This window comes from Physella acuta, unplaced genomic scaffold (genome assembly GCF_028476545.2).
Source record: "Physella acuta isolate Inbredline_101_S28 unplaced genomic scaffold, ASM2847654v3 ptg000647l, whole genome shotgun sequence".
Taxonomy (NCBI): Eukaryota; Metazoa; Mollusca; class Gastropoda; family Physidae; genus Physella; species Physella acuta.
Genome location: NW_026732166.1, coordinates 597,317 through 618,397, shown reverse-complemented (window position 1 = coordinate 618,397; position 21,081 = coordinate 597,317). Strand labels below are relative to the sequence as shown.

General features: G+C 37.3%; 1 protein-coding gene across 1 annotated transcript in view; it reads left to right on the top strand.

The window, feature by feature from the left end:
* Positions 1-21,081, top strand: part of LOC131948455 (mucin-2) — a 44,052-nt gene that overhangs the window by 16,901 nt on the left and 6,070 nt on the right. Inside the window, exons 5-28 of the mRNA XM_059310064.1 lie at positions 417-4,155; positions 4,695-4,712; positions 4,894-5,015; positions 5,606-5,836; positions 6,090-6,206; positions 7,805-8,015; positions 8,981-9,249; positions 9,782-10,052; positions 10,598-10,710; positions 11,156-11,279; positions 12,075-12,215; positions 12,534-12,737; positions 12,881-13,126; positions 13,539-13,758; positions 14,235-14,404; positions 14,920-15,084; positions 15,266-15,385; positions 15,750-15,869; positions 15,992-16,117; positions 17,781-17,903; positions 18,161-18,409; positions 18,987-19,118; positions 20,030-20,155; positions 20,597-20,719. Coding sequence (XP_059166047.1) covers positions 417-4,155; positions 4,695-4,712; positions 4,894-5,015; positions 5,606-5,836; positions 6,090-6,206; positions 7,805-8,015; positions 8,981-9,249; positions 9,782-10,052; positions 10,598-10,710; positions 11,156-11,279; positions 12,075-12,215; positions 12,534-12,737; positions 12,881-13,126; positions 13,539-13,758; positions 14,235-14,404; positions 14,920-15,084; positions 15,266-15,385; positions 15,750-15,869; positions 15,992-16,117; positions 17,781-17,903; positions 18,161-18,409; positions 18,987-19,118; positions 20,030-20,155; positions 20,597-20,719 — 7,480 coding nt within the window. The remainder of the gene's footprint in view (positions 1-416; positions 4,156-4,694; positions 4,713-4,893; positions 5,016-5,605; positions 5,837-6,089; positions 6,207-7,804; positions 8,016-8,980; positions 9,250-9,781; positions 10,053-10,597; positions 10,711-11,155; positions 11,280-12,074; positions 12,216-12,533; positions 12,738-12,880; positions 13,127-13,538; positions 13,759-14,234; positions 14,405-14,919; positions 15,085-15,265; positions 15,386-15,749; positions 15,870-15,991; positions 16,118-17,780; positions 17,904-18,160; positions 18,410-18,986; positions 19,119-20,029; positions 20,156-20,596; positions 20,720-21,081) is intronic.

Here is a 21,081-nt window from a genome sequence, read left to right as displayed (position 1 = left end):
ACACTACAATAGTAACCACAGTAGCACCATCATCATCTGAAGAATCTACTACAGCAACTGTACCTGCCACTACAACAGTAACAACAGTAGCACCATCATCATCTGAAGAATCTACTACAGCAACTGTATCAGACACTACAATAGTAACCACAGTAGCACCATCATCTTCTGAAGAATCTACTACAGCAACTGTATCAGACACTACAATAGTAACCACAGTAGCACCATCATCATCTGAAGAATCTACTACAGCAACTGTACCTGCCACTACAACAGTAACAACAGTAGCACCATCATCATCTGAAGAATCTACTAAAACAACTGTATCAGACACTACAATAGTAACAACAGTAGCACCATCATCATCTGAAGAATCTACTACAGCTACTGTATCAGACACTACAATAATAACAACAGTTGCACCATCATCATCTGAAGAATCTACTACAGCAACTGTACCTGCCACTACAACAGTAACAACAGTAGCACCATCATCATCTGAAGAATCTACTACAGCAACTGTATCGGACACTACAATAGTAACCACAGTAGCTCCATCATCATCTGAAGAATCTACTACAGCAACTGTATCAGACACTACAATAATAACAATAGTTGCACCATCATCATCTGAAGAATCTACTACAGCAACTGTATCAGACACTACAATAGTAACCACAGTAGCACCATCATCATCTGAAGAATCTACTACAGCAACTGTATCAGACACTACAATAGTAACAACAGTAGCAGAATCATCATCTGAAGAATCTACTACAGCAACTGTACCTGCCACTACAACAGCAACAACAGTTGCACCATCATCATCTGAAGAATCTACTACAGCAACTGTATCAGACACTACAATAGTTACCACTGTAGCACAATCATCATCTGAAGAATCTACTACAGCAACTGTATCAGACACTACAACAGTAACAACAGTTGCACCATCATCTGAAGAATCAACTACAGCAACTGTATCAGACACTACAATAGTTACCACTGTGGCACCATCATCATCTGAAGAATCTACTACAGCAACTGTACCTGCCACTACAACAGACACCACAGTAGCACCATCATCATCTGAAGAATCTACTACAGCAACTGTATCAGACACTACAATAGTAACAACAGTTTCACCATCATCATCTGAAGAATCTACTACAGCAACTGTACCTGCCACTACAACAGTAACAACAGTAGCACCATCATCATCTGAAGAATCTACTACAACAACTGTACCTGCCACTACAACAGTAACAACAGTTGCACCATCATCATCTGAAGAATCTACTACAGCAACTGTGTCAGACACTACAATAGTAACCACAGTAGCAGAATCATCATCTGAAGAATCTACTACAGCAACTGTACCTGCCACTACAACAGCAACAACAGTTGCACCATCATCATCTGAAGAATCTACTACAGCAACTGTATCAGACACTACAATAGTTACCACTGTAGCACAATCATCATCTGAAGAATCTACTACAGCAACTGTATCAGACACTACAACAGTAACAACAGTTGCACCACCATCTGAAGAATCTACTACAGCAACTGTATCAGACACTACAATAGTTACCACTGTGGCACCATCATCAGCTGAAGAATCTACTACAGCAACTGTACCTGCCACTACAACAGACACCACAGTAGCACCATCATCATCTGAAGAATCTACTACAGCAACTGTATCAGACACTACAATAGTAACAACAGTTTCACCATCATCATCTGAAGAATCTACTACAGCAACTGTACCTGCCACTACAACAGTAACAACAGTAGCACCATCATCATCTGAAGAATCTACTACAACAACTGTACCTGCCACTACAACAGTAACAACAGTTGCACCATCATCATCTGAAGAATCTACTACAGCAACTGTGTCAGACACTACAATAGTAACCACAGTAGCAGAATCATCATCTGAAGAATCTACTACAGCAACTGTACCTGCCACTACAACAGCAACAACAGTTGCACCATCATCATCTGAAGAATCTACTACAGCAACTGTATCAGACACTACAATAGTTACCACTGTAGCACAATCATCATCTGAAGAATCTACTACAGCAACTGTATCAGACACTACAACAGTAACAACAGTTGCACCATCATCTGAAGAATCTACTACAGCAACTGTATCAGACACTACAATAGTTACCACTGTGGCACCATCATCATCTGAAGAATCTACTACAGCAACTGTACCTGCCACTACAACAGAAACCACAGTAGCACCATCATCATCTGAAGAATCTACTACAGCAACTGTATCAGACACTACAATAGTAACAACAGTTTCACCATCATCATCTGAAGAATCTACTACAGCAACTGTACCTGCCACTACAACAGTAACAACAGTAGCACCATCATCATCTGAAGAATCTACTACAGCTACTGTATCAGACACTACAATAGTAACAACAGTAGCACCATCATCATCTGAAGAATCTACTACAGCAACTGTACCTGCCACTACAACAGTAACCACAGTAGCACCATCATCATCTGAAGAATCTACTACAGCAACTGTACCTGCCACTACAACAGTAACAACGGTAGCACCATCATCATCTGAAGAATCTACTACAGCAACTGTATCAGACACTACAATAGAATCCACAGTAGCACCATCATCATCTGAAGAATCTACTACAGCAACTGTACCTGCCACTACAACAGTAACAACAGTAGCACCATCATCATCTGAAGAATCTACTACAGCAACTGTACCAGCCACTACAACAGTAACAACAGTAGCACCATCATCATCTGAAGAATCTACTACAGCAACTGTATCAGACACTACAATAGTAACCACAGTAGCACCATCATCATCTGAAGAATCTACTATAGGATCATCAACTCCAGCAACATCAACTGTATCATCTTTAGAGACAACATCATCATCTACAGCCTTAAGTCCAGCAGCTACGACAGCATCATCTTCAACTACAACCATAGCCACCACTACAGAACTATCTACAACAATAAGTCAAGCAACCACAACTTCATCACCTACATCTACAACTTCATTAACAACAACAACAGTATCTACAGCAGCAACTCCTGCAAATACTACTGAATCATCTACAAGTCCAGCCACCACAACATCACCATCTATAGCAACAACAGCAACAAGTCCAGCCACCACAACTTCATCAACTACATCTACAACTCCATTAACAACAACATTACCTACAACAGAATCTTCTACAACAATAAGTCAAGCAACCCCAACATCATCATCTACAGCAACTACTAGTCCAGTAACTACATCATCTTCAACAACTCCAGCCACCACAACAGCATCTATAACAACACCAGCAGTAACTAGTCCAGTAACAACAACATTATATACAGCAACTCAGTCAACCACAATATTATCTTCTATAGCAACAACAACAGCAACCAGTCCAGCAACCACAACATCATCTACAACAACTCCAGCTACCACATCTGCATCGTCTATTGCAACAACAACAGCAACCAGTCCAGCAACCACAACATCAGCTACACCTCTAGCTATCACAACAGCATCATCTCTAGCAACAACAACAGCATCTAGTCCAGCAACCACAACATCATCTACAACAACTCAAGCTTATACAACAGCGTCATCTATAGCAACAACAGCAACAACCAGTCCAGCAACAACAACATCATCTACAACAACTCCAGCTACCACATCTGCATCGTCTATTGCATCAACAACAGCATCTAGTCCAGTAACCACATTATCTTCTTCAACTCTGGCTACTACAACAGCTTCATCTATAGCAACAGCAGCAGCAACCAGTCCAGCAACAACATCGTCTACACCAACTCAATCTACAGCAACCAGTCCAGCAACAACATCGTCTACACCAACTCAATCTACAGCAACAACAGCAACCAGTCCAGCAACAACATCGTCTACAACAACTCAAGCTACAGCAACCAGTCCAGCAACAACAACATCATCAGTAGCAACCATGACATCACCTACAGTAACAACTACAATGACCCCACCATCCACAACAGCTTTGCCATCAACTAGCCAGCCCACATTAACTACATATCTAACAACAAAACTAACTACCCTCCAAGCTGATACCACAACATCCATGCCTACCACCATGCCTTCAGGTATTATTTTTAAGATTGTTTTAAAATGTAAATTTTGTTTTATTGCTTTGTAATCTTAATATGTAAATTCAAGTCACATTTAAGAAGTTCCTTTTAAATACTTATCTCATATTAGGAAAAGGACACTACCCCTTGTAAACTACTACCCATCTTCCCCTGACATTACCACTAGATTAGTTTACTTGGGCAATTACCTCCCATGATTATTACTCTCTCTTCCTTCATCACTAACACTACTCTTTGTGAGTTGGATGATGAATAGACACAGCATGTGAAATCAATCAATTCATTTTAGGCATAGTTAGTATACTCCACCATATGAGCATACACAGCTCACCCAATAAAAGCTACCTTGTGCCTACAACACCATGAAATTACTTTCCGAGTAATTATTAAATGGGCAATTTTACAGGGGTAAATTATCTAGAAGCTGTTGGGTAATCACACAGGCTAGTGGCTTGGGATAATGTCCTAGACTGCTTCTTACAAACTACATTTTTTTTATTTACTAAAATTGATTGTATCAATTGTATTCACAGATGATAAAGTGCAACAAGGTAAGAGAAATAGATTCAGCTGTTGGTGATATTCTAGCTTGTGTGATATAGTTATCGTAGCTGTGTGTCACATCAATGATAGTCTTTAAGATTATTTTGTTTGTGTCCTCAGTACTTGTAAGATATTGTAGCTATGTGTCACATCAATGATAGTCTTTAAGATTGTTGTTTGTTTCCTCAGCCCTGTACGAGTTTGGGGCCAATGCTGGAGACTTTAATATTACACTTGCAGAGAGCTTAAGCCAAACTGTTTACTTTAGCAATGGGGTGCCATTTGGATCTAGCGTCATGTCATATGCTCATGTAAGTTGTACATTAATTCACTTGATGGGGTGCCATGTGTAATATATTTGTAATATGATGTAAGGTGTAATTAACTAAATACATTTATTGATGTGATGGTGTGTTTGTTGTAGTCCTACAGAGATGATATCTAATTTCAATTTTTATCCTAGGTTTTTTATTGATACACAATAACATTAATATTTAAAACTAAATATTAGACTGCTATACATATAAATCAAATTCTTGAGATAAATTTCATTAAGTACTACATCATATAAACATTTAAAAATCTAAAATATTGTGCAATTTCTGTTCAGCTATAAACATATAATTCATTAGCTTGAATAAAAATACTGTGCAGGTTATGTTCAAGTATAAACATAAAATGAATCACTAGCCCTATTTCATTAATTAAGCATAAAATGAATTCAATTTTTGTTTAGGTTTTGTTCAACGGTGCTCTAACTTTTGTTTAGGTTTTGTTCAACAGTGCTCTAACTTTTGTTTAGGTTTTGTTCAACGGTGCTCTAACTTTTGTTTAGGTTTTGTTCAATGGTGCTCTAACTTTTGTTTAGGTTTTGTTCAACGGTGCTCTAACTTTTGTTCAGGTTTTGTTCAACGGTGCTCTAACTTTTGGTGAGCCCAGGACAGCCAACTCACAGAACTTGCAGGCTGCGTATTCCCGTGGTCAGAGTGTTGTGGCCCCATTCTGGACCACGATGGACCCATGTGACCAGTCTCAGAAAGTCTGGTACCACTTGTACGAGTCCCAGAGAACTTCTGGCTCTTATTTTTATTCACCGCAACTCAACAAAACTTTAGAGAAAGCTTCCAGAGAGGTAAGGTTACATTTTAAACATTTTTTTGCTGCTTTGCTGGAATGTGATTCTTTTATACTGCTTTATTATTGATGTGTAGGCATACTAAATAGCTGGGTACAGATGTAAATTATATACTTGTAGATTATCATAATTTTCTTTTACTAATATAAGCCTATCTGTTATATTTGCTAGACAGTATTTAAACATTACTCCAAATTTTTGTCATACTATAATTATAATGGCTAGTGCTAATATCTTCATGCTGTTACAGGTAGCTACGTTTTATCCCAGCTCTGGAGATTTTAAGGCGTCGACCGTTCTTGTGGCCACATGGGACAGTGTGCGCCCCCTGGCGTGGTACTCATGCAGTAACAACGCCAGCTCACAGGTAAGTGCCAAGAGAATTGTCCTTGTGGTCATCATATCATGTTCACTACATTAATACTAATAGTTTTGCTGTCTGTCTATCTATCTATCTGACAAGAACGCTCTAGAGAAAACACAAGCAAATTAAAAACATGCATAGTAATTCGAAAAACGAAGTATGAGGTCGTCACATTTAGCATAGAGTAGAAAATAATCTCAAGCCGGAGAGTGCACACAGTAATATTTCTTCTTCTTCTTCTTCGTTCTTAATTATTAGTGTTGAAGGGGATCGAGATTTATCTGCCAGTGGGTTTGAACTCGAGACTGTTCGAATTTATCAACCATGAGCTTTTTTGCCGACTCGACCACGCCTCCAACGCAATTAAGCGTTACGTGTCAACTGGTTATGCGCCATTGAGGCCATTGACTCCGATTTCAGCCTGCTTTTCTTTTTGGATTTGCTTCCATAGCCTTTGTCCAACAAAGAACAAACTACAAGGCAGCAGTTGTTTAATTTTGGAGTTGTCTCTCCTAGAAGAGTGACTGTCCCCAGCTAACGAGCCTCATCTGCCCGAGGGTTCGAACTCGAGACTTTTCGGTTTAGCAACCATGAGCTTTACCGACTCGACCACGCCGACCCCCACACAGTAATATGACGTCATTGATTCTCGAGTAAACATTGAATAAAAAGGAAATTTTGTCTAATCTAAGTGGTTTGCGTGAAGAGTTTCTTTCATACAATTCTTTGGGTAGGGGCGAAGCCCCACCCCTGCGTAAGAACGTCTGAGCCCCCCCCCCCCCTCCCCAACTCAAAAGAAATTTCCTCATCGATACTCTATAATAAAATTACCGCCTAATTAATGTGTCTAATCTAAAAAGTGGTTTTCTTGCAATTTCTTTAATGCAATTCTTTGGGTAGTGGCTAAGCGCGACACCAGTGTTTCTTTCAGACTTTTTCCTCCCGGAGAGGGGTGGGGGGTACTTGAAATTTTCGGGGGCGGGGGTAGAATTTTCGGGGAGGGGGCGGACACTGGAAAAAGTATATAATTATATTTCGTTGAATGGGACGGTAGACATGTTTTTTTGGGGGTGGGGGGTGGTGTGTGTGGGGGGGGGGGGGGGGGTGGGGTGGTTTTAGTTTAGAGAAAAGAGACAGCACTATCAGCCTAGCGCCCGTTGTATCCTTCCTCAACGGGCCATTTTTCTTGTTATTTATATAAACACTGTATTTTGAAAACATTAAAATACGTATCATAAACTAGTATCATAATACAGTTTCTTTTATACATGAATGGGATTGTAAATCCAAATCTGTTCAGTCTGAATCCCAGTAACAAACTAATTAAGAACCTTTAGCTTAAGCCATCCCTGAATCACACAAAGTATGGACAAAATAATAATTACTTCCAATACTCTAGACCCCTGCTAAATTACTTATTCACTCACTTTCAGATACATGTTATTAAAATTGGCTGGGTAGAAATTTTTCCTAATGTACTTTACTATGATTTTAGCATTTTGGTACAATATTACAAATTTCTGCCTCTACCAGAAACTGTGAGAAAAATATTGTTTTGTTCTAGGCACCAGAAACTAAAAAAAATAATTGTTTCCTTCTAGGCACCAGAAACGAACACCTTCCAGCTGATCTACGCAACAGATGGTGAAAAGGCTTACACCATTACCATGTATAAGAGTAACGGCATGTCGTGGAGTTACGTACAGAACAGACGTATTGTGGTGGGCTATGTCAACCCTAATACTGTTAGAGACCTGGGGGTGACCAGCACTGTCTTGACCACTTACCTGGGACAAAGCGTTGGCACTGCAGGTACAGCTCTCATATGTTTGTACACTAAATGCATAGATCTAATACACATGTTTAAAATTAGCAACTATCAACTAGTTGTCCTTTAAAATGTTATGTTTTTGATCCTGGACTTTTTCTCAGTCATTTCTCATCAACACTGATACAATGAAATAAAATTGCATGTTATATGTTAACCATCTTTCTGCATACAAAATTTTAGGATTGTTGCAAAAATAATGGTTTTTTTTTTAGAATTTCAAAAAACATTCATTTACATTCAGCACCAATGCACGATGGCTTGCTGATTAATTAAAAAGAGCACAAAGTTGCTAATTACTTTTGCTGTTTATGTATATAAATAGTCTATTTCTTGATTGTTGAGAACAATCAAGTTTAAATTTATTTTCAAAATGGTTAATTTCATTTTGGCTATTCAGACTGCTTTTGTTAAATTAGCTTTAAGTTAAGGAAAATGGCTTTTAGGTAAATTGCTTTTGTGTAACTGGCTTATGGGGTCTTTATATATAACTATATGTACCCTGTTATATTGTTCTACACTGTCTTTTTTAGTGATGGCAGAATCTTTCTTATTTCCGTGCATAATCAATAATATAACAAGTTCAAAAGAATAATACTATATGAAACTAGTCTTTTCTCCTACATTATAGCTATTATCATTGAGTCATACACTACACACAATCTATCAAATAACTAAAACGACATCTCATACTCTCAAACCATATTGACTACTGTCAGTACAAACTAGCTTTAAATAGTCCTTAATAATTTCCCTACCTTAAATTAATCTAAATTTTCTTTTACTAAAGTAGGCCCCTTATTTTATATATTGGCTAGAGAGTATTTAGACATTACTCTAAATTGTTTAGTCCAGTCACATACAAATCTACACCATGACAGAGGGTCCTCTTCTATCAACCCTGTACAGATATGTATCTTATGTGTTATGTTTGTTTACTTGACCCCAGGGAGGTATGGGACGTACATTGATAAAGTGGGTGAAGCCCAAAACCAGGCCCAGAGATGCAGCAACTTCTACCAGAAGAACATAGCCCTGGCGGAGAGCGCCAAGTTCAAGCAGGACATGGACCAGCTGTTCCAGTGTCCCTGCACGTTGGAGAGGCTGGGGAAGCAGTGGTGGCTGTTGGAGCAGAGGGGCGCCAACAACAACATCTACTGCTACGCCATAACTCCACTACACCTCAGCAAGGTTCTGCCTGGGAACAAGTTAAATAAAGTAAGAAATTGTTTTTGCTTTAAAATACAATCGTTTAATGTTTGTTTGCAAATAATTTAACTTTTAGTTGATCAATCAGAATAAAAAAATACTTTATAAGCCACTGATATAGGAATCTTATTATGTTCCCAAACAGTTTTTATTGTGAATCATTAAGGTGTTAAAGAAGGGGAACAATTTCTTGTTTTGTTAATAAGCAAAAATATATTCCAGCTTTTAGACCTAATTTCTTTTGTTTTAACAAATCTTGCTTTTGTTAAGGCTTCTCTAAACTTTTAAAATTGTATTATTGTAATGATAAATAGATCTACTACAAGCAAATCAAAATGTAATATTTATCAAAATTTTTGTAATTTATTTAATAAATGTCTTTAATTATTTAATTTACAACAACAAAGGTTTTCACTATTAAATATTTTATCATGTAATGAATTAGAAAACAAATGTTGAATAATTTTGCCAATTTTAACACTTCAAGTAGTTAAAATGTTGGTAATTTCCGGTGAATTAATTTGACTTATTTCCTCCCTAGCTCTGCTGCTACCTGTACGAGCCCCCCACAGGTAATTCCAGTGATTGGCGGCAGTGGTCCAACGCCTGGCGTAATGCCCATTACATCACAGGTGTGCCTGAGGCTGGACATATCCTGACACAAGATCCGTTTGGTGACCTGCGCAGGTCAGCTGAGGAGGACATGAACCCAAAGATTTGGTGCTGTAAGGATTCTACCAGGCAACACTGTGACCTCTTCAACCAGGTCAGGCCTGATATGGGCTGTAGCCTCAGTGCTGAATATGTAACTGGTGAGTATAGTTAACTACCCTTTCCAACACAAGTTACTATTACTTGCCATGGCTGCAGAGCACTAGACTGCTAACCTGAAAGTCTTGAGTTTGGATCCCAGGCTTAAGTCAGCAGGATGTTCCTGAGTGCGTTAAGCTCTGATTGGTACTTGACTCACATTAGGGAAACAAAGGCGGCTGGGCATAGTGCTGACCACACTATCCCTTCCTAAGCCGAGGTAATTAAAACAGATGAAGAATCCTACATCTGCCCCATGTGTCTTGCCCACAAACGTGAATAGATGGTGATGGTTCTAAATATTTTCTGAGTTATCATTTTAAAAGTTTGACATTTGAGTTTTGCAAACTGATTTTCATTTTTCATGAGTCAATGTGCTGAATTTTTTGCCATGGGGGGAGGGGGGGTTGTATTTTTTTTATCTTTAAAATAATTCTAATGAAACAGTATTTTTTTATTTTTCTTATTCTTCTAATGTAAATCTTATATAGAGGAGATACATATTCCTTATTGATATAGAAGATAATCCTTGTTAACTACTCCTCAGCTGATTTTTACGGTGACCCCCATATTGTGACTTTGGACATGAACAATTACACCTTGAATGGGTGGGCTGAGTACACTATGATGGACATCAAGGAGAAAAATTTTATGCTTCAGGTCTGTTGAGGCAGATTTCATTTATTTCTCTTACTTTTATCTGGTTTGAGTATTTTAATTATACGTCTGGATAGTGTTGATTAGAATGTGTACACTATTTAGTAATACAACTGTTAAAAAATTTGGTAAATATCGACTCTAGAAATGCAAGATAATTTTTATCTATTAAAAATATATAACTTTTTAAATATTGTTTTTGCTATAAATATTTTAATTTTGAATAATGAAACAAAACTGTTAAATATTTTTGTATTTGAATACTTAAAAAGCTCAAAGTCTATGAATAATGAAACAAAACTGTTGAATATTTTTGTGGTTGAATAGGCCTACTTAAAAAGCTCAGTCTATTAATAATGAATTAAAACTGTTGAATATTTTTGTGTTTGAATACTTAAAAAGCTCAATGTCTATGAGTAATGAAACAAAACTGTTGAATATCTTTCAGACTAGGACAGACCGTGCAGAGAGTGCTAATGGATCCTTGACAAACGCAACAGTGTTTGTGGCCTTTGCTGCCAGACAACTCAATACAGCAAGACTGCAAGTGGAGCTTTCTCTGAGCAAAACTGGTGAGTAGGTGGGAGATTAGGCTACATTTTTGGCCTCGGATACAGATTTAACTCTACATTTCATGCTCTGAGGGAGATCCAAACTCTACATTTTATGCTGAGTTTGAGAGAAAGGAATTAAATGGAGATTGTGATTAGTACTATGCCATAAGGGCTTGTGAAAAAATGGACAATGTGGTAGCTTTATTTCTTTTTTCAGTTAATTACATTTATTAAGTTACATGTTTCCTGTTGTATGCTATTGTTGTCTATTTTCCTAAATTAGTATTTTTAGCTTTGGCCATCTACTTCCATGTGTCACTATCTTTAACTTAATAGCTACAATATGTTAAGCTATGACCATCTATTTAATTTTGTCAATATTTTTAGCTATAATCATCTACTTAATATCTACAATAATTTTAGCTATGATCATCTACTTCATTGTGTCAATATCATTAATCATATACTTAATATCTATATTATCATAAGCTATGACCATCTACTTAATATCTACAATATCCTAAGCTATAACCATTTACTTAATATCTACAATATCTTTAGCTATCAACAGCTACCTAATTGTGTCAATATGTTTAGCTATGACCATCCACTTAGTTGTATCAATTTCATTTATCATCTACTTAATATCTACAATATCTTAAGCTATGACCATCTACTTAATTGTGTCAATATCTTTTGCTATCACCATCTACTTCAATGTGTTAATATCTTTAACCATTTACCTTATTGTGTCAATATCTTTAACGATCTACTTTATCAATATGTTTAACTTAATATCTACCATATCTATAGCTATGACCATCTTTGGGGACGACCAGGACCTGACCACTGAGTTTTATGCCAACACAGACTTTAGGAAGTCTTTGGAAAACTTCACAGTAGAGCGGGATGACACTGGCAACAAAACCTACCTCATTGCCTCGTTTCCTGCAGGTAGTTTGTTGTCAGTTGCCACACTGTCACTTTTAAAATTGTCACTTGTCACAAAGTCATGTCCAACTGTCACCATGCATACTGTCACTTGTCAAAGCTGTCATTTGTCACAGAGTCATGTCAAACTATCACCATCCACATTTTCGCATCTCAAAATTGTCACAATGTCATGTCCAACTGTCACCATCCATACTGTCACTTGTCAAAACTGTAGCAAGCAAAACCGTCCTATTAAAGTTACTGTAAGACTGTTACACATTCATTTCATGCCAACTTGCTGAAGCATTAAATCCACTTTCCACCCCCCCCCCCCTTCAGGAGTGAGCCTAAAGATCTCCATAGGACTCAAAAGTTTGGACCTGACTGTTGAGCTTACTAAAAATCTGGCCGGAAAAACAACTGGACTTCTGGGAAATTTTAATGGAAATCCTTCAGATGATTTTGTTCTTCCAAATGGCACAGTTCTCAATTCAAGTCAAACTGATACTGAAAGAAAAATCTTCGAAAACTTTGGAAAACAATGTAAATATTTGAAACATTTGATACTTTTTTATTTTTGAAGATTTTGTCTGAAGATTACTTGAATAAGGATTTACTTGTAAGTAAAGTGTTTATTTAAAGCAGAGCTCTGTATTTCTTAAATTAATTCTTTAAATATCTTTCAGGGGAGGTAACAGAGAGTAACACTATTTTTAAATACAAGTATGGAGAGAGTGCTAAAAACTACAGCCACCCAGAGTTCGTGCCCTTGTTCAAGGAGGAAGCGAATCAGGCAGATATGGCTGCTGCAGTAGCACTATGTGGCAACAATGATGCTTGTGTCTTTGATTATCTGGCCACTGGGAGTAAGGCTTTTGCTGGCCTGACCAAGTCCACTAGTGATGAGTCCACGGCTACGAGAGTTTCTTTATGTAAGTTTTTAGCACTAGTGATGAGTCCACAGCTACTAGAGTTTCCTTATGTAAGTTTTTAACACTAATTCTTTTCTGTTTATTACAACTGCACAGGCTACTATTATTTAAGCATTGGTTGCTTTAGTGTCCCTGTGTAGGCTATTTTTCTTTATTGATGTTGTCATTTAGTGTATGTTTACTTTTACATAGCTTAATTTCCCACACTAACATACAGCATTTGTTTCATTAACCAACAATTAGGCCAACACTAATCCCTAGATCCAAAACTATCCTTTCATATCCTGCCAACAGTTTAAAATATTTCCCCTCATATCCTACTAACAGTTTAAAATATTTCCCTTTTTCTCCTACCAAAAGCCAACAGTTTAAAATATTTCCCTTAATCATTAACTTAATCTCCTGCCTGCAGCCAACAGTTTGCCCATGTTGAATGTCACCTCTGGACTCAACAACAACAGCCAGTGGGAGGTTGTGGCCAACAAACCAGCGACCCTCACTGTCCGTGCCACTGACCCTGACGGTGACGCCATCACTTATGTCATACTCAACAATGTCAAAGGAGTCTCCATCGCAAACAATGGAACTATTTTCTATAATTTACCCAACCCCAATGAGCCTGTGTCTATCGTGTAAGTTACATTTTATTGGTTTCTAAATTTTAAATAAAGAGCCAAGAGCTGTTACATTCTACTGTTTGGTAATGAAAACCTAGCATAAAATATGAACCACTGTATGTCACCTAATTACAAAGTAGAGAACTATATAATTTAATACAATACCAATAGCACGAATTATTTTCAAGTTATATTAAAGTTTTTGTCCTCTGCCTGATTTAGTCAAGAATTTTATCTTCTCATTATAAAGTACTCTGTTGATTTATAATGTATTGAGTTATTTTTAAAGCCTTAACTTCTCGAGAGTGTTTTTTTTTGTTTTTTAAGTAATTCATCAACAAGAAATAAAATTTTCTCTAAAACCAAACATCTTAGGGTCAGTAAGTAATTCGTCAACAAGCAATTAAATTTTCTCTAAAATGAAACATCTTAGGGTCAGTAAATAATTTATCAACAAGAAATTAACCTTTCTCTAAAATGAAACATCTTAGGGTCATTGCCAATGATTCCAAAGGAGGACTGTCCAATTCTGTCAACATCCCTGTGTCCATGTGTCCTGACTGTAGTGGACACGGCACTTGTGACCCAAATGTCATCAGGTCATCTGCCAATGGGACAAGCTTTGTTGTGCATGGGTGCAGTTGTTTCCCTGCTTATACAGGTATTACTTCCCCTCTGGTTTACTAATAATAGTAATATGTTTTACATTACATTTTGTTAAGTGAACATTACTGTGAACAATAAATATAAGAATTAAGTTTCATAAGTTTAAATCAACACTCATGTATCACTAAATTTTAAGTCTGTGACTTTTATTCAAAACTATTTACATTTTCTATATTATTTCATTTTGCTGGTAGTCTGTGCCTCTTCTGTTAGCTATTTATTTTGTAATACAAATTGTGTTAAACATAGCAGGCCTACTATTTGTGTTGGCTGTTCTACTGATAGTTAAGTAGTCATAGTAGTTCTACAAAAGTTATTGTTTTATTGATGATCCCATATCGATCACAATGTTACATGTGTAATCTTAAACTGATGAAGTTAGCACAATGGTACATGTGTAAGCTAGTAATCTTATATTGATGACCTTATAGTTATGATCAAAGCTACATGTCAGTTTAAGTGTAAATTGATGATCTGCTCGCTGTACCAGTGTCTCCCATGTTTTACCAGGTGAAAATTGTGATAAAGATTACAACGCGTGTGTAGACTCCCCTTGTGCAGTTGGCCAGAACTGTACAGACATGACAGCAGCTCAACAGGGAAATAACTCTATTGGGTACACATGTGGCCCTTGTCCTACTGGCTATGAGAAGAACACAAGGAACACATGCGTTGGTAAATATATTTCATTGACTTACTGATTGTAATAATTTATCTTTGATGTAAGTGTTTTAAATATATTTCATAGACTTACTAATGATAGTTCCATCTTTTATGAAAACATTTGAATATTTATATACTACAAAAAAATTAAAACATAAGAATTTGTTTATGAAGATTTTAATTATTTTTTTAGACATCAATGAATGCAATGTCAACAATGTTTGTAGCCAGAATTGTACAAACACAGATGGATCCTTTTTCTGTTTTTGCTCCAATGGATTCAGATTGAATTCAGATTTAAAAACATGCAGAGGTATAGGCCTTTTTATTGTTTATAAGTATAAATAAATATCTAATCTATATTTTAGGTTAAAGTGTGAACATTTTATAAAAACTGGTTAAAAGAATAATTGTAAAAAGTTCTTTAACAATATACAATAGTTTTCAATAACAGTTAAAAATATGTAAAATCTCTTTGTTATGAGATTTTCTGTTTACTTCTCTTGGTTATAATGCATTTCTTTTCTTGGTTACAATACTTTCTTTCCCTAAATAAGAATGCTTTATTCCCCTTAGTTATATTTCTTTACTTTCCTTGATTATTAAACATTACTTCCCTTGATTATAAACCGTTACTTCCCTTGATTACAAAACGTTACTTCCCCTGATTTGTTCAGACATCAATGAGTGTGAGGAGCAGACCAACAACTGTGAACAAAAATGTGTCAACGTTGATGGAGGCTACAAGTGTGAATGTCTTGAAGGTTACACCATACAAAATGGCTCTTGCAAACTTGGTAACTTTCTAATTTTCTGCACTTTTTAATCAGGACATCACTTTGTAAATAAAATCTAAATAAAATCTGCAATTGTTTGGCCAAATATAACCTCATCTGTTTACTGTATTTTTACATGACAGATGCTGCTCTGAATACAACCTGTTCAACACTGGCCTGTGGTCAGTTGTGTGTGGTGACCAATGGCCGAGCAACATGTGCATGCAGGCAGGGGTATGCACTACAGGGTGACAACAAGACATGCACCAGTAGGTTTTTTTTTTATTTGATGGTTGAAGCCCTTGATACATAACTAATTTACAAAACCAAAGTCAGATTATTAACTGTATTGGATGGCTTTAATTTGTAATTATTAATGAAATTAATGGTCTTACAAATAAGCATAACATTGAAGGAAATCTGCACACAAAAAAAAATATGCAGAATTTTAAAATATTGAAAACACCAAACAGGTGAAGTCAAACACTTGTGTAGAGGTTATGAAATCAAAAGAGCAAAATGGCTGCTTGGTGTTTCTAGTTTTTTGCTCCTTTAGAATAGACTTTTCTCATCTTTTTATGAAAAATATAATTGTGTTAGATGCCTTGTCTGATCTTTATATGTTTGGTCTTTTGAATTATTTATTCATAAGTAATGCTGGTGTCCTCTTTCAAAGAATTTAATGAGAAGTAATGTGCATTCCCAAACAGATTGTCTATGAGGCAAGTGAAGTAGAGTTCACCTGTTTCAGTGGCAGCGGCTTAGAAGGAATAGTGTGGTCAGTACTAGGCTCATCCACCTTTAACTTTCCCTAATTTCAGTCAGATACCCTATAGAACTGGGTGGATTTAAACTTGAGATTTCCAGTCAAATGCTCTACCAATTGACCAACCTGTTACTTTAAATAATTTAATGACTGCAACCAAATTGTACTCACCATGCCCACAAAATTTCCATTTTTCCACAGATATCAATTTTTTTTTCTCACTGTGCCTACAATCTCTCTCTGTCCCCAGATATCAATGAGTGTAATCTAGCTGTTTTATCTTTCCATGCCTACCATCTTTGTATGTCCACAGATATCAATGAATGTAATCTACCCACTGTGCTTACAATCTCCCTATGTCCCCAGATATCAATGAGTGTAATCTACCCCCTGTGCCTACAATCTCTCCCCAGATATCAATGGGTGTAATCTACCCCCTGTGCCTACAATCTCTCCCCAGATATCAATGGGTGTAATCTACCCCCTGTGCCTACAATCTCTCCCCAGATATCAATGAGTGTAATCTACCCCCTGTGCCTACAATCTCTCCCCAGATATCAATGGGTGTAATCTACCCCCTGTGCCTACAATCTCTCCCCAGATATCAATGGGTGTAATCTACCCCCTGTGCCTACAATCTCTCCCCAGATATCAATGAGTGTAATCTACCCCCTGTGCCTACAATCTCTCCCCAGATATCAATGGGTGTAATCTACCCCCTGTGCCTACAATCTCTCCCCAGATATCAATGAGTGTAATCTACCCCCTGTGCCTACAATCTCTCCCCAGATATCAATGAGTGTAATCTAGCCACTGTGCTTACAATCTCTCCCCAGATATCAATGAGTGTAGTCTAGCCACTGTGCTTACAATCTCTTTATGTCCCCAGATATCAATGAGTGTAATCTAGCTAAGTTTTATCTCTCCATCTACAATCTCTCCCCAGATATCAATGAGTGTGGTCTAGCTAAGTTTTATCTTTCCATCTACAATCTCTCTATGTCTACAGATATCAATGAGTATACTCTACTCACTGTGCCTACAATCTCTCTATGTCCTCAGTTATCAATCAGTGTACTCTACTCACTGTGCCTACAATCTCTATGTCCCCAGATATCAATGAATGTAATCTACCCCCTGTGCCTACAATCTCTCTATATCCCCAGATATCAATGAGTGTGGTCTAGCTAAAAAGCCCTGCAGCCAGACATGTACTGACACAGATGGAGGCTTCAACTGTTCCTGTTACCTTGGTTACTCACTTGCAGCTGACAAAATTTCCTGCACAGGTTTTTTGAAAATTTTAGAACTTATTTTACTGAGACAAAAAAAAATTATAGCAGAGTAAATAGATTGAGGTGTGAAAATAGTGTTTTAATTATTTTGAATTGCTTAGAGAAAACCTTTGTTTATTAAAAACTATTTTGTCTACTGTTATTGTGCAATAAATTAAATTTTTTATTAAATTAAAAAATATAATTTTCAGCTATGTTCTTAAAAACCTGCATCTTATGTTTATTTAATAAGAAAAAAATAATTTTTTCAGCTTGTCCTGCCAAGTATTACGGTGAAAACTGTAAAAGTCTTTGTCAGTGTAATGGCCACGGTACGTGTGACCCAGTACGTGGCTGTGTGTGTAGCCAGGGGTGGGAGGGCACCAACTGTATCACAGACATCAACGAGTGTGAGAGAAGGCTGGACAACTGCTCCACCGGAGAAATTTGTGTCAACTCTGTTGGTGGCTTTAGCTGTGTATGCCCAGCAGGGTACTCAAGGATTAGTGGGACTTGTCAAGGTAACTTTAATGGTGTGGTGTGGTAAGTTATGGGGTGATGTGGCTGTGGTAAATTGTGATGTGGTTGTGGTAATTTGTGGTGTGGTTGTGGTAATTTGTGCTGTGGTTGTGGTAATTTGTAGATGTGGTTGTTGTAACTTATGGCGCAGTGTGGTTAACTGACCTTTATAAGTCAGTGCTGATGAATACCTGACTTGTTTTCTGAAGGCAGCTGGACATTGTTCATAAAAGAGATTAAATAACATTTCTTAAAGTAGGCCATGATCTCCTGGGTAAAATCTATTTGAATTAAAATTAATCTTTCAGATGTGAATGAGTGTGCAGTAGTTAAAATTAACCTTTCATATGTGAATGAATATGCTGTAGTTAAAATTAATCTTTCAGCCGTGAGTGAGTGTGCTGTAGTTAAAATCAACCTTTCAGATGTGAATGAGTGTACTTTAGTTAAAAAAAAATTTCCAGATGTGAATGAGTGTACTTTAGTTAAAAAAAAATTTCCAGATGTGAATGAGTGTACTTTAGTTAAAAAATTTTTCCAGATGTGAGTGAGTGTGCTTTAGTTAAAATAATCTTTCAGACATTAATGAGTGCGCCGACGTTTCAAGTAACACCTGTAACCTGACTGTTGAAACCTGCAGAAATAACATCGGCAGTTACACCTGCAACTGCAAGACAGGTTATGCCAGAAGGAGTGATGGTGTCTGTGCAGGTTTGTGCTAGTTTCTTTTTTTTGCATTGTCACATCAACAGCTAATTAGATATATTGTAGTTGTTTGTTAATCCTCATCACTCCCTGTGGGCAGCAACAAATCTCCGCCATTCCACCCTGTCCTGGGCGAGCCACTTTAGTTCATGCCAGGTCTTGCCAGTAGCCTGTACTTCTTCTTCCATCTCTCTCCTCCATGTTCCCAGTGGTCTTCCTCTCTTTCGCTTTCCAGGCGGAGTCCACTTCAGCGCAATGTTTGGGAGTCTTCTTTTGCTCATACGTTGGACATGACCCAGCCATCTCCATCTCCTCATTTGAACTTCTGAAACAATGTCATTTAATCCTGTCCTTCGCCATATTTCCTTGTACGGGACTTTGTCGTCCCACTTTATTCTGAGGATGCGTTGGAGGGATCTTCTTTCAAATCCTCTGAGTCGGCTCTCTCCTTTCTTGTTTAGTTTCCATGACTCTGCAGCTTAGAGGAGTACAGAACTTGCATTAGACTTGTAGATCGTTATTTTAGTTCTCTGCTATTGTTGTATCAGACCCCTGTAAATTATGATTGATATTAAATAGTTATCAGAGCTATTTTGGGCCATTTGAGAGCTGGTTTGAATGGCTGCAACAATTAAAAGAAGTCACATCCTCTCTAATTTAAGCTGGGTACACATTGAAACTGGGTGGCCTCATAGACATAGAACATTTGTAATTCTAGTATGATCTCTCACCAAACCTGCATTCATGGGCATTATAATGACCATTACCCCTCCCCAACATCAATGACAGTGCTGTTGTGCTTCAATCAACCATGGCCATTACCCCATCCCCAATCAACTATGGTCATTACCCCTCCCCAATCAACCATGGCCATTACCTGTACCAATCATCAATGGTGGTGCTGTTGTTTGTTACAGATGTGGATGAGTGTACCACAGGAACCGATGTATGCCAGCAAAAGTGCATCAACACAGAAGGCAGCTACAACTGTCAGTGTTATGATGGCTTTGACTTGATTGATGACAGGGTCACTTGTAGGAAAAGTAAGGATTCTTGGATGAAGATGGGTGCAAATGGGATATGTTGATTTAGACCATTGACAGTTTGATTTGTGGATATAGAGTTGTGACAGTTTGATTTGTGGATTTAGAGTGTTGACAAGTGGGATTTGTGGATATAGACAGTGCAAGTAAGATTTGTGGATGTAGAGTGGTGACAGTTTGATTTGTGGATATTTGGTGACAGTGGGATTTGTGGATATAGAGTGGTGACAACAGTGGCTGCAGATGATTACTTGGATGATATTTTGAATTAATTGTTTATGATGTATTGGATTCAGATTTGCTAGATAGATTTAAACATCTTTGGTTTAATTCTGCATGTGTTGTGATCTGTGTTTTTTTTTGTGTGTGTGCCATTTTTTTATCATTATTTATAATGGGACAGAAACTAAGGTAAAGTTTGTTTGGTTCATGTTTCTACAGCTGCTGCCAGTGTGTGTGATGACTCGATGATGTGTAGCCATGGCTGTACAGTGGAGGGGGGTGTACAGAGATGTTTCTGTAATGCTGGCTATCAGCTCAATGCTGATAATAAAACTTGTGATGGTAATGTTGGATACTTTAGTTCATCGTGTTCTAGCTTGATGGTTGCATTGGGTTTATCTTCTGGCAAATCTCTGGACATTGGTCATGTATAGATGGTTGTGAGCAGTCTTGTTGGACAAGGTCAAAAGTAAAGTAAAGCACCCTATTAGACTGTGTAGTCAATCACCAGATGAAGCAGAGTTTGTCTGTTTCTCTAAATTTGACAGAGGAAGGGCTGGAAAGGGTAGCAACTTTAGTTTCACTGACTTTAGTCAGGTACCCATCGGAGCTGGGTGGTTTCAATGCTGAATTCAATGAACTCAAATTTGTATAAAGTATTAGTGAGAAAAGTGGTTTCTAAAATAAAATAAGTGGGAGAAAAA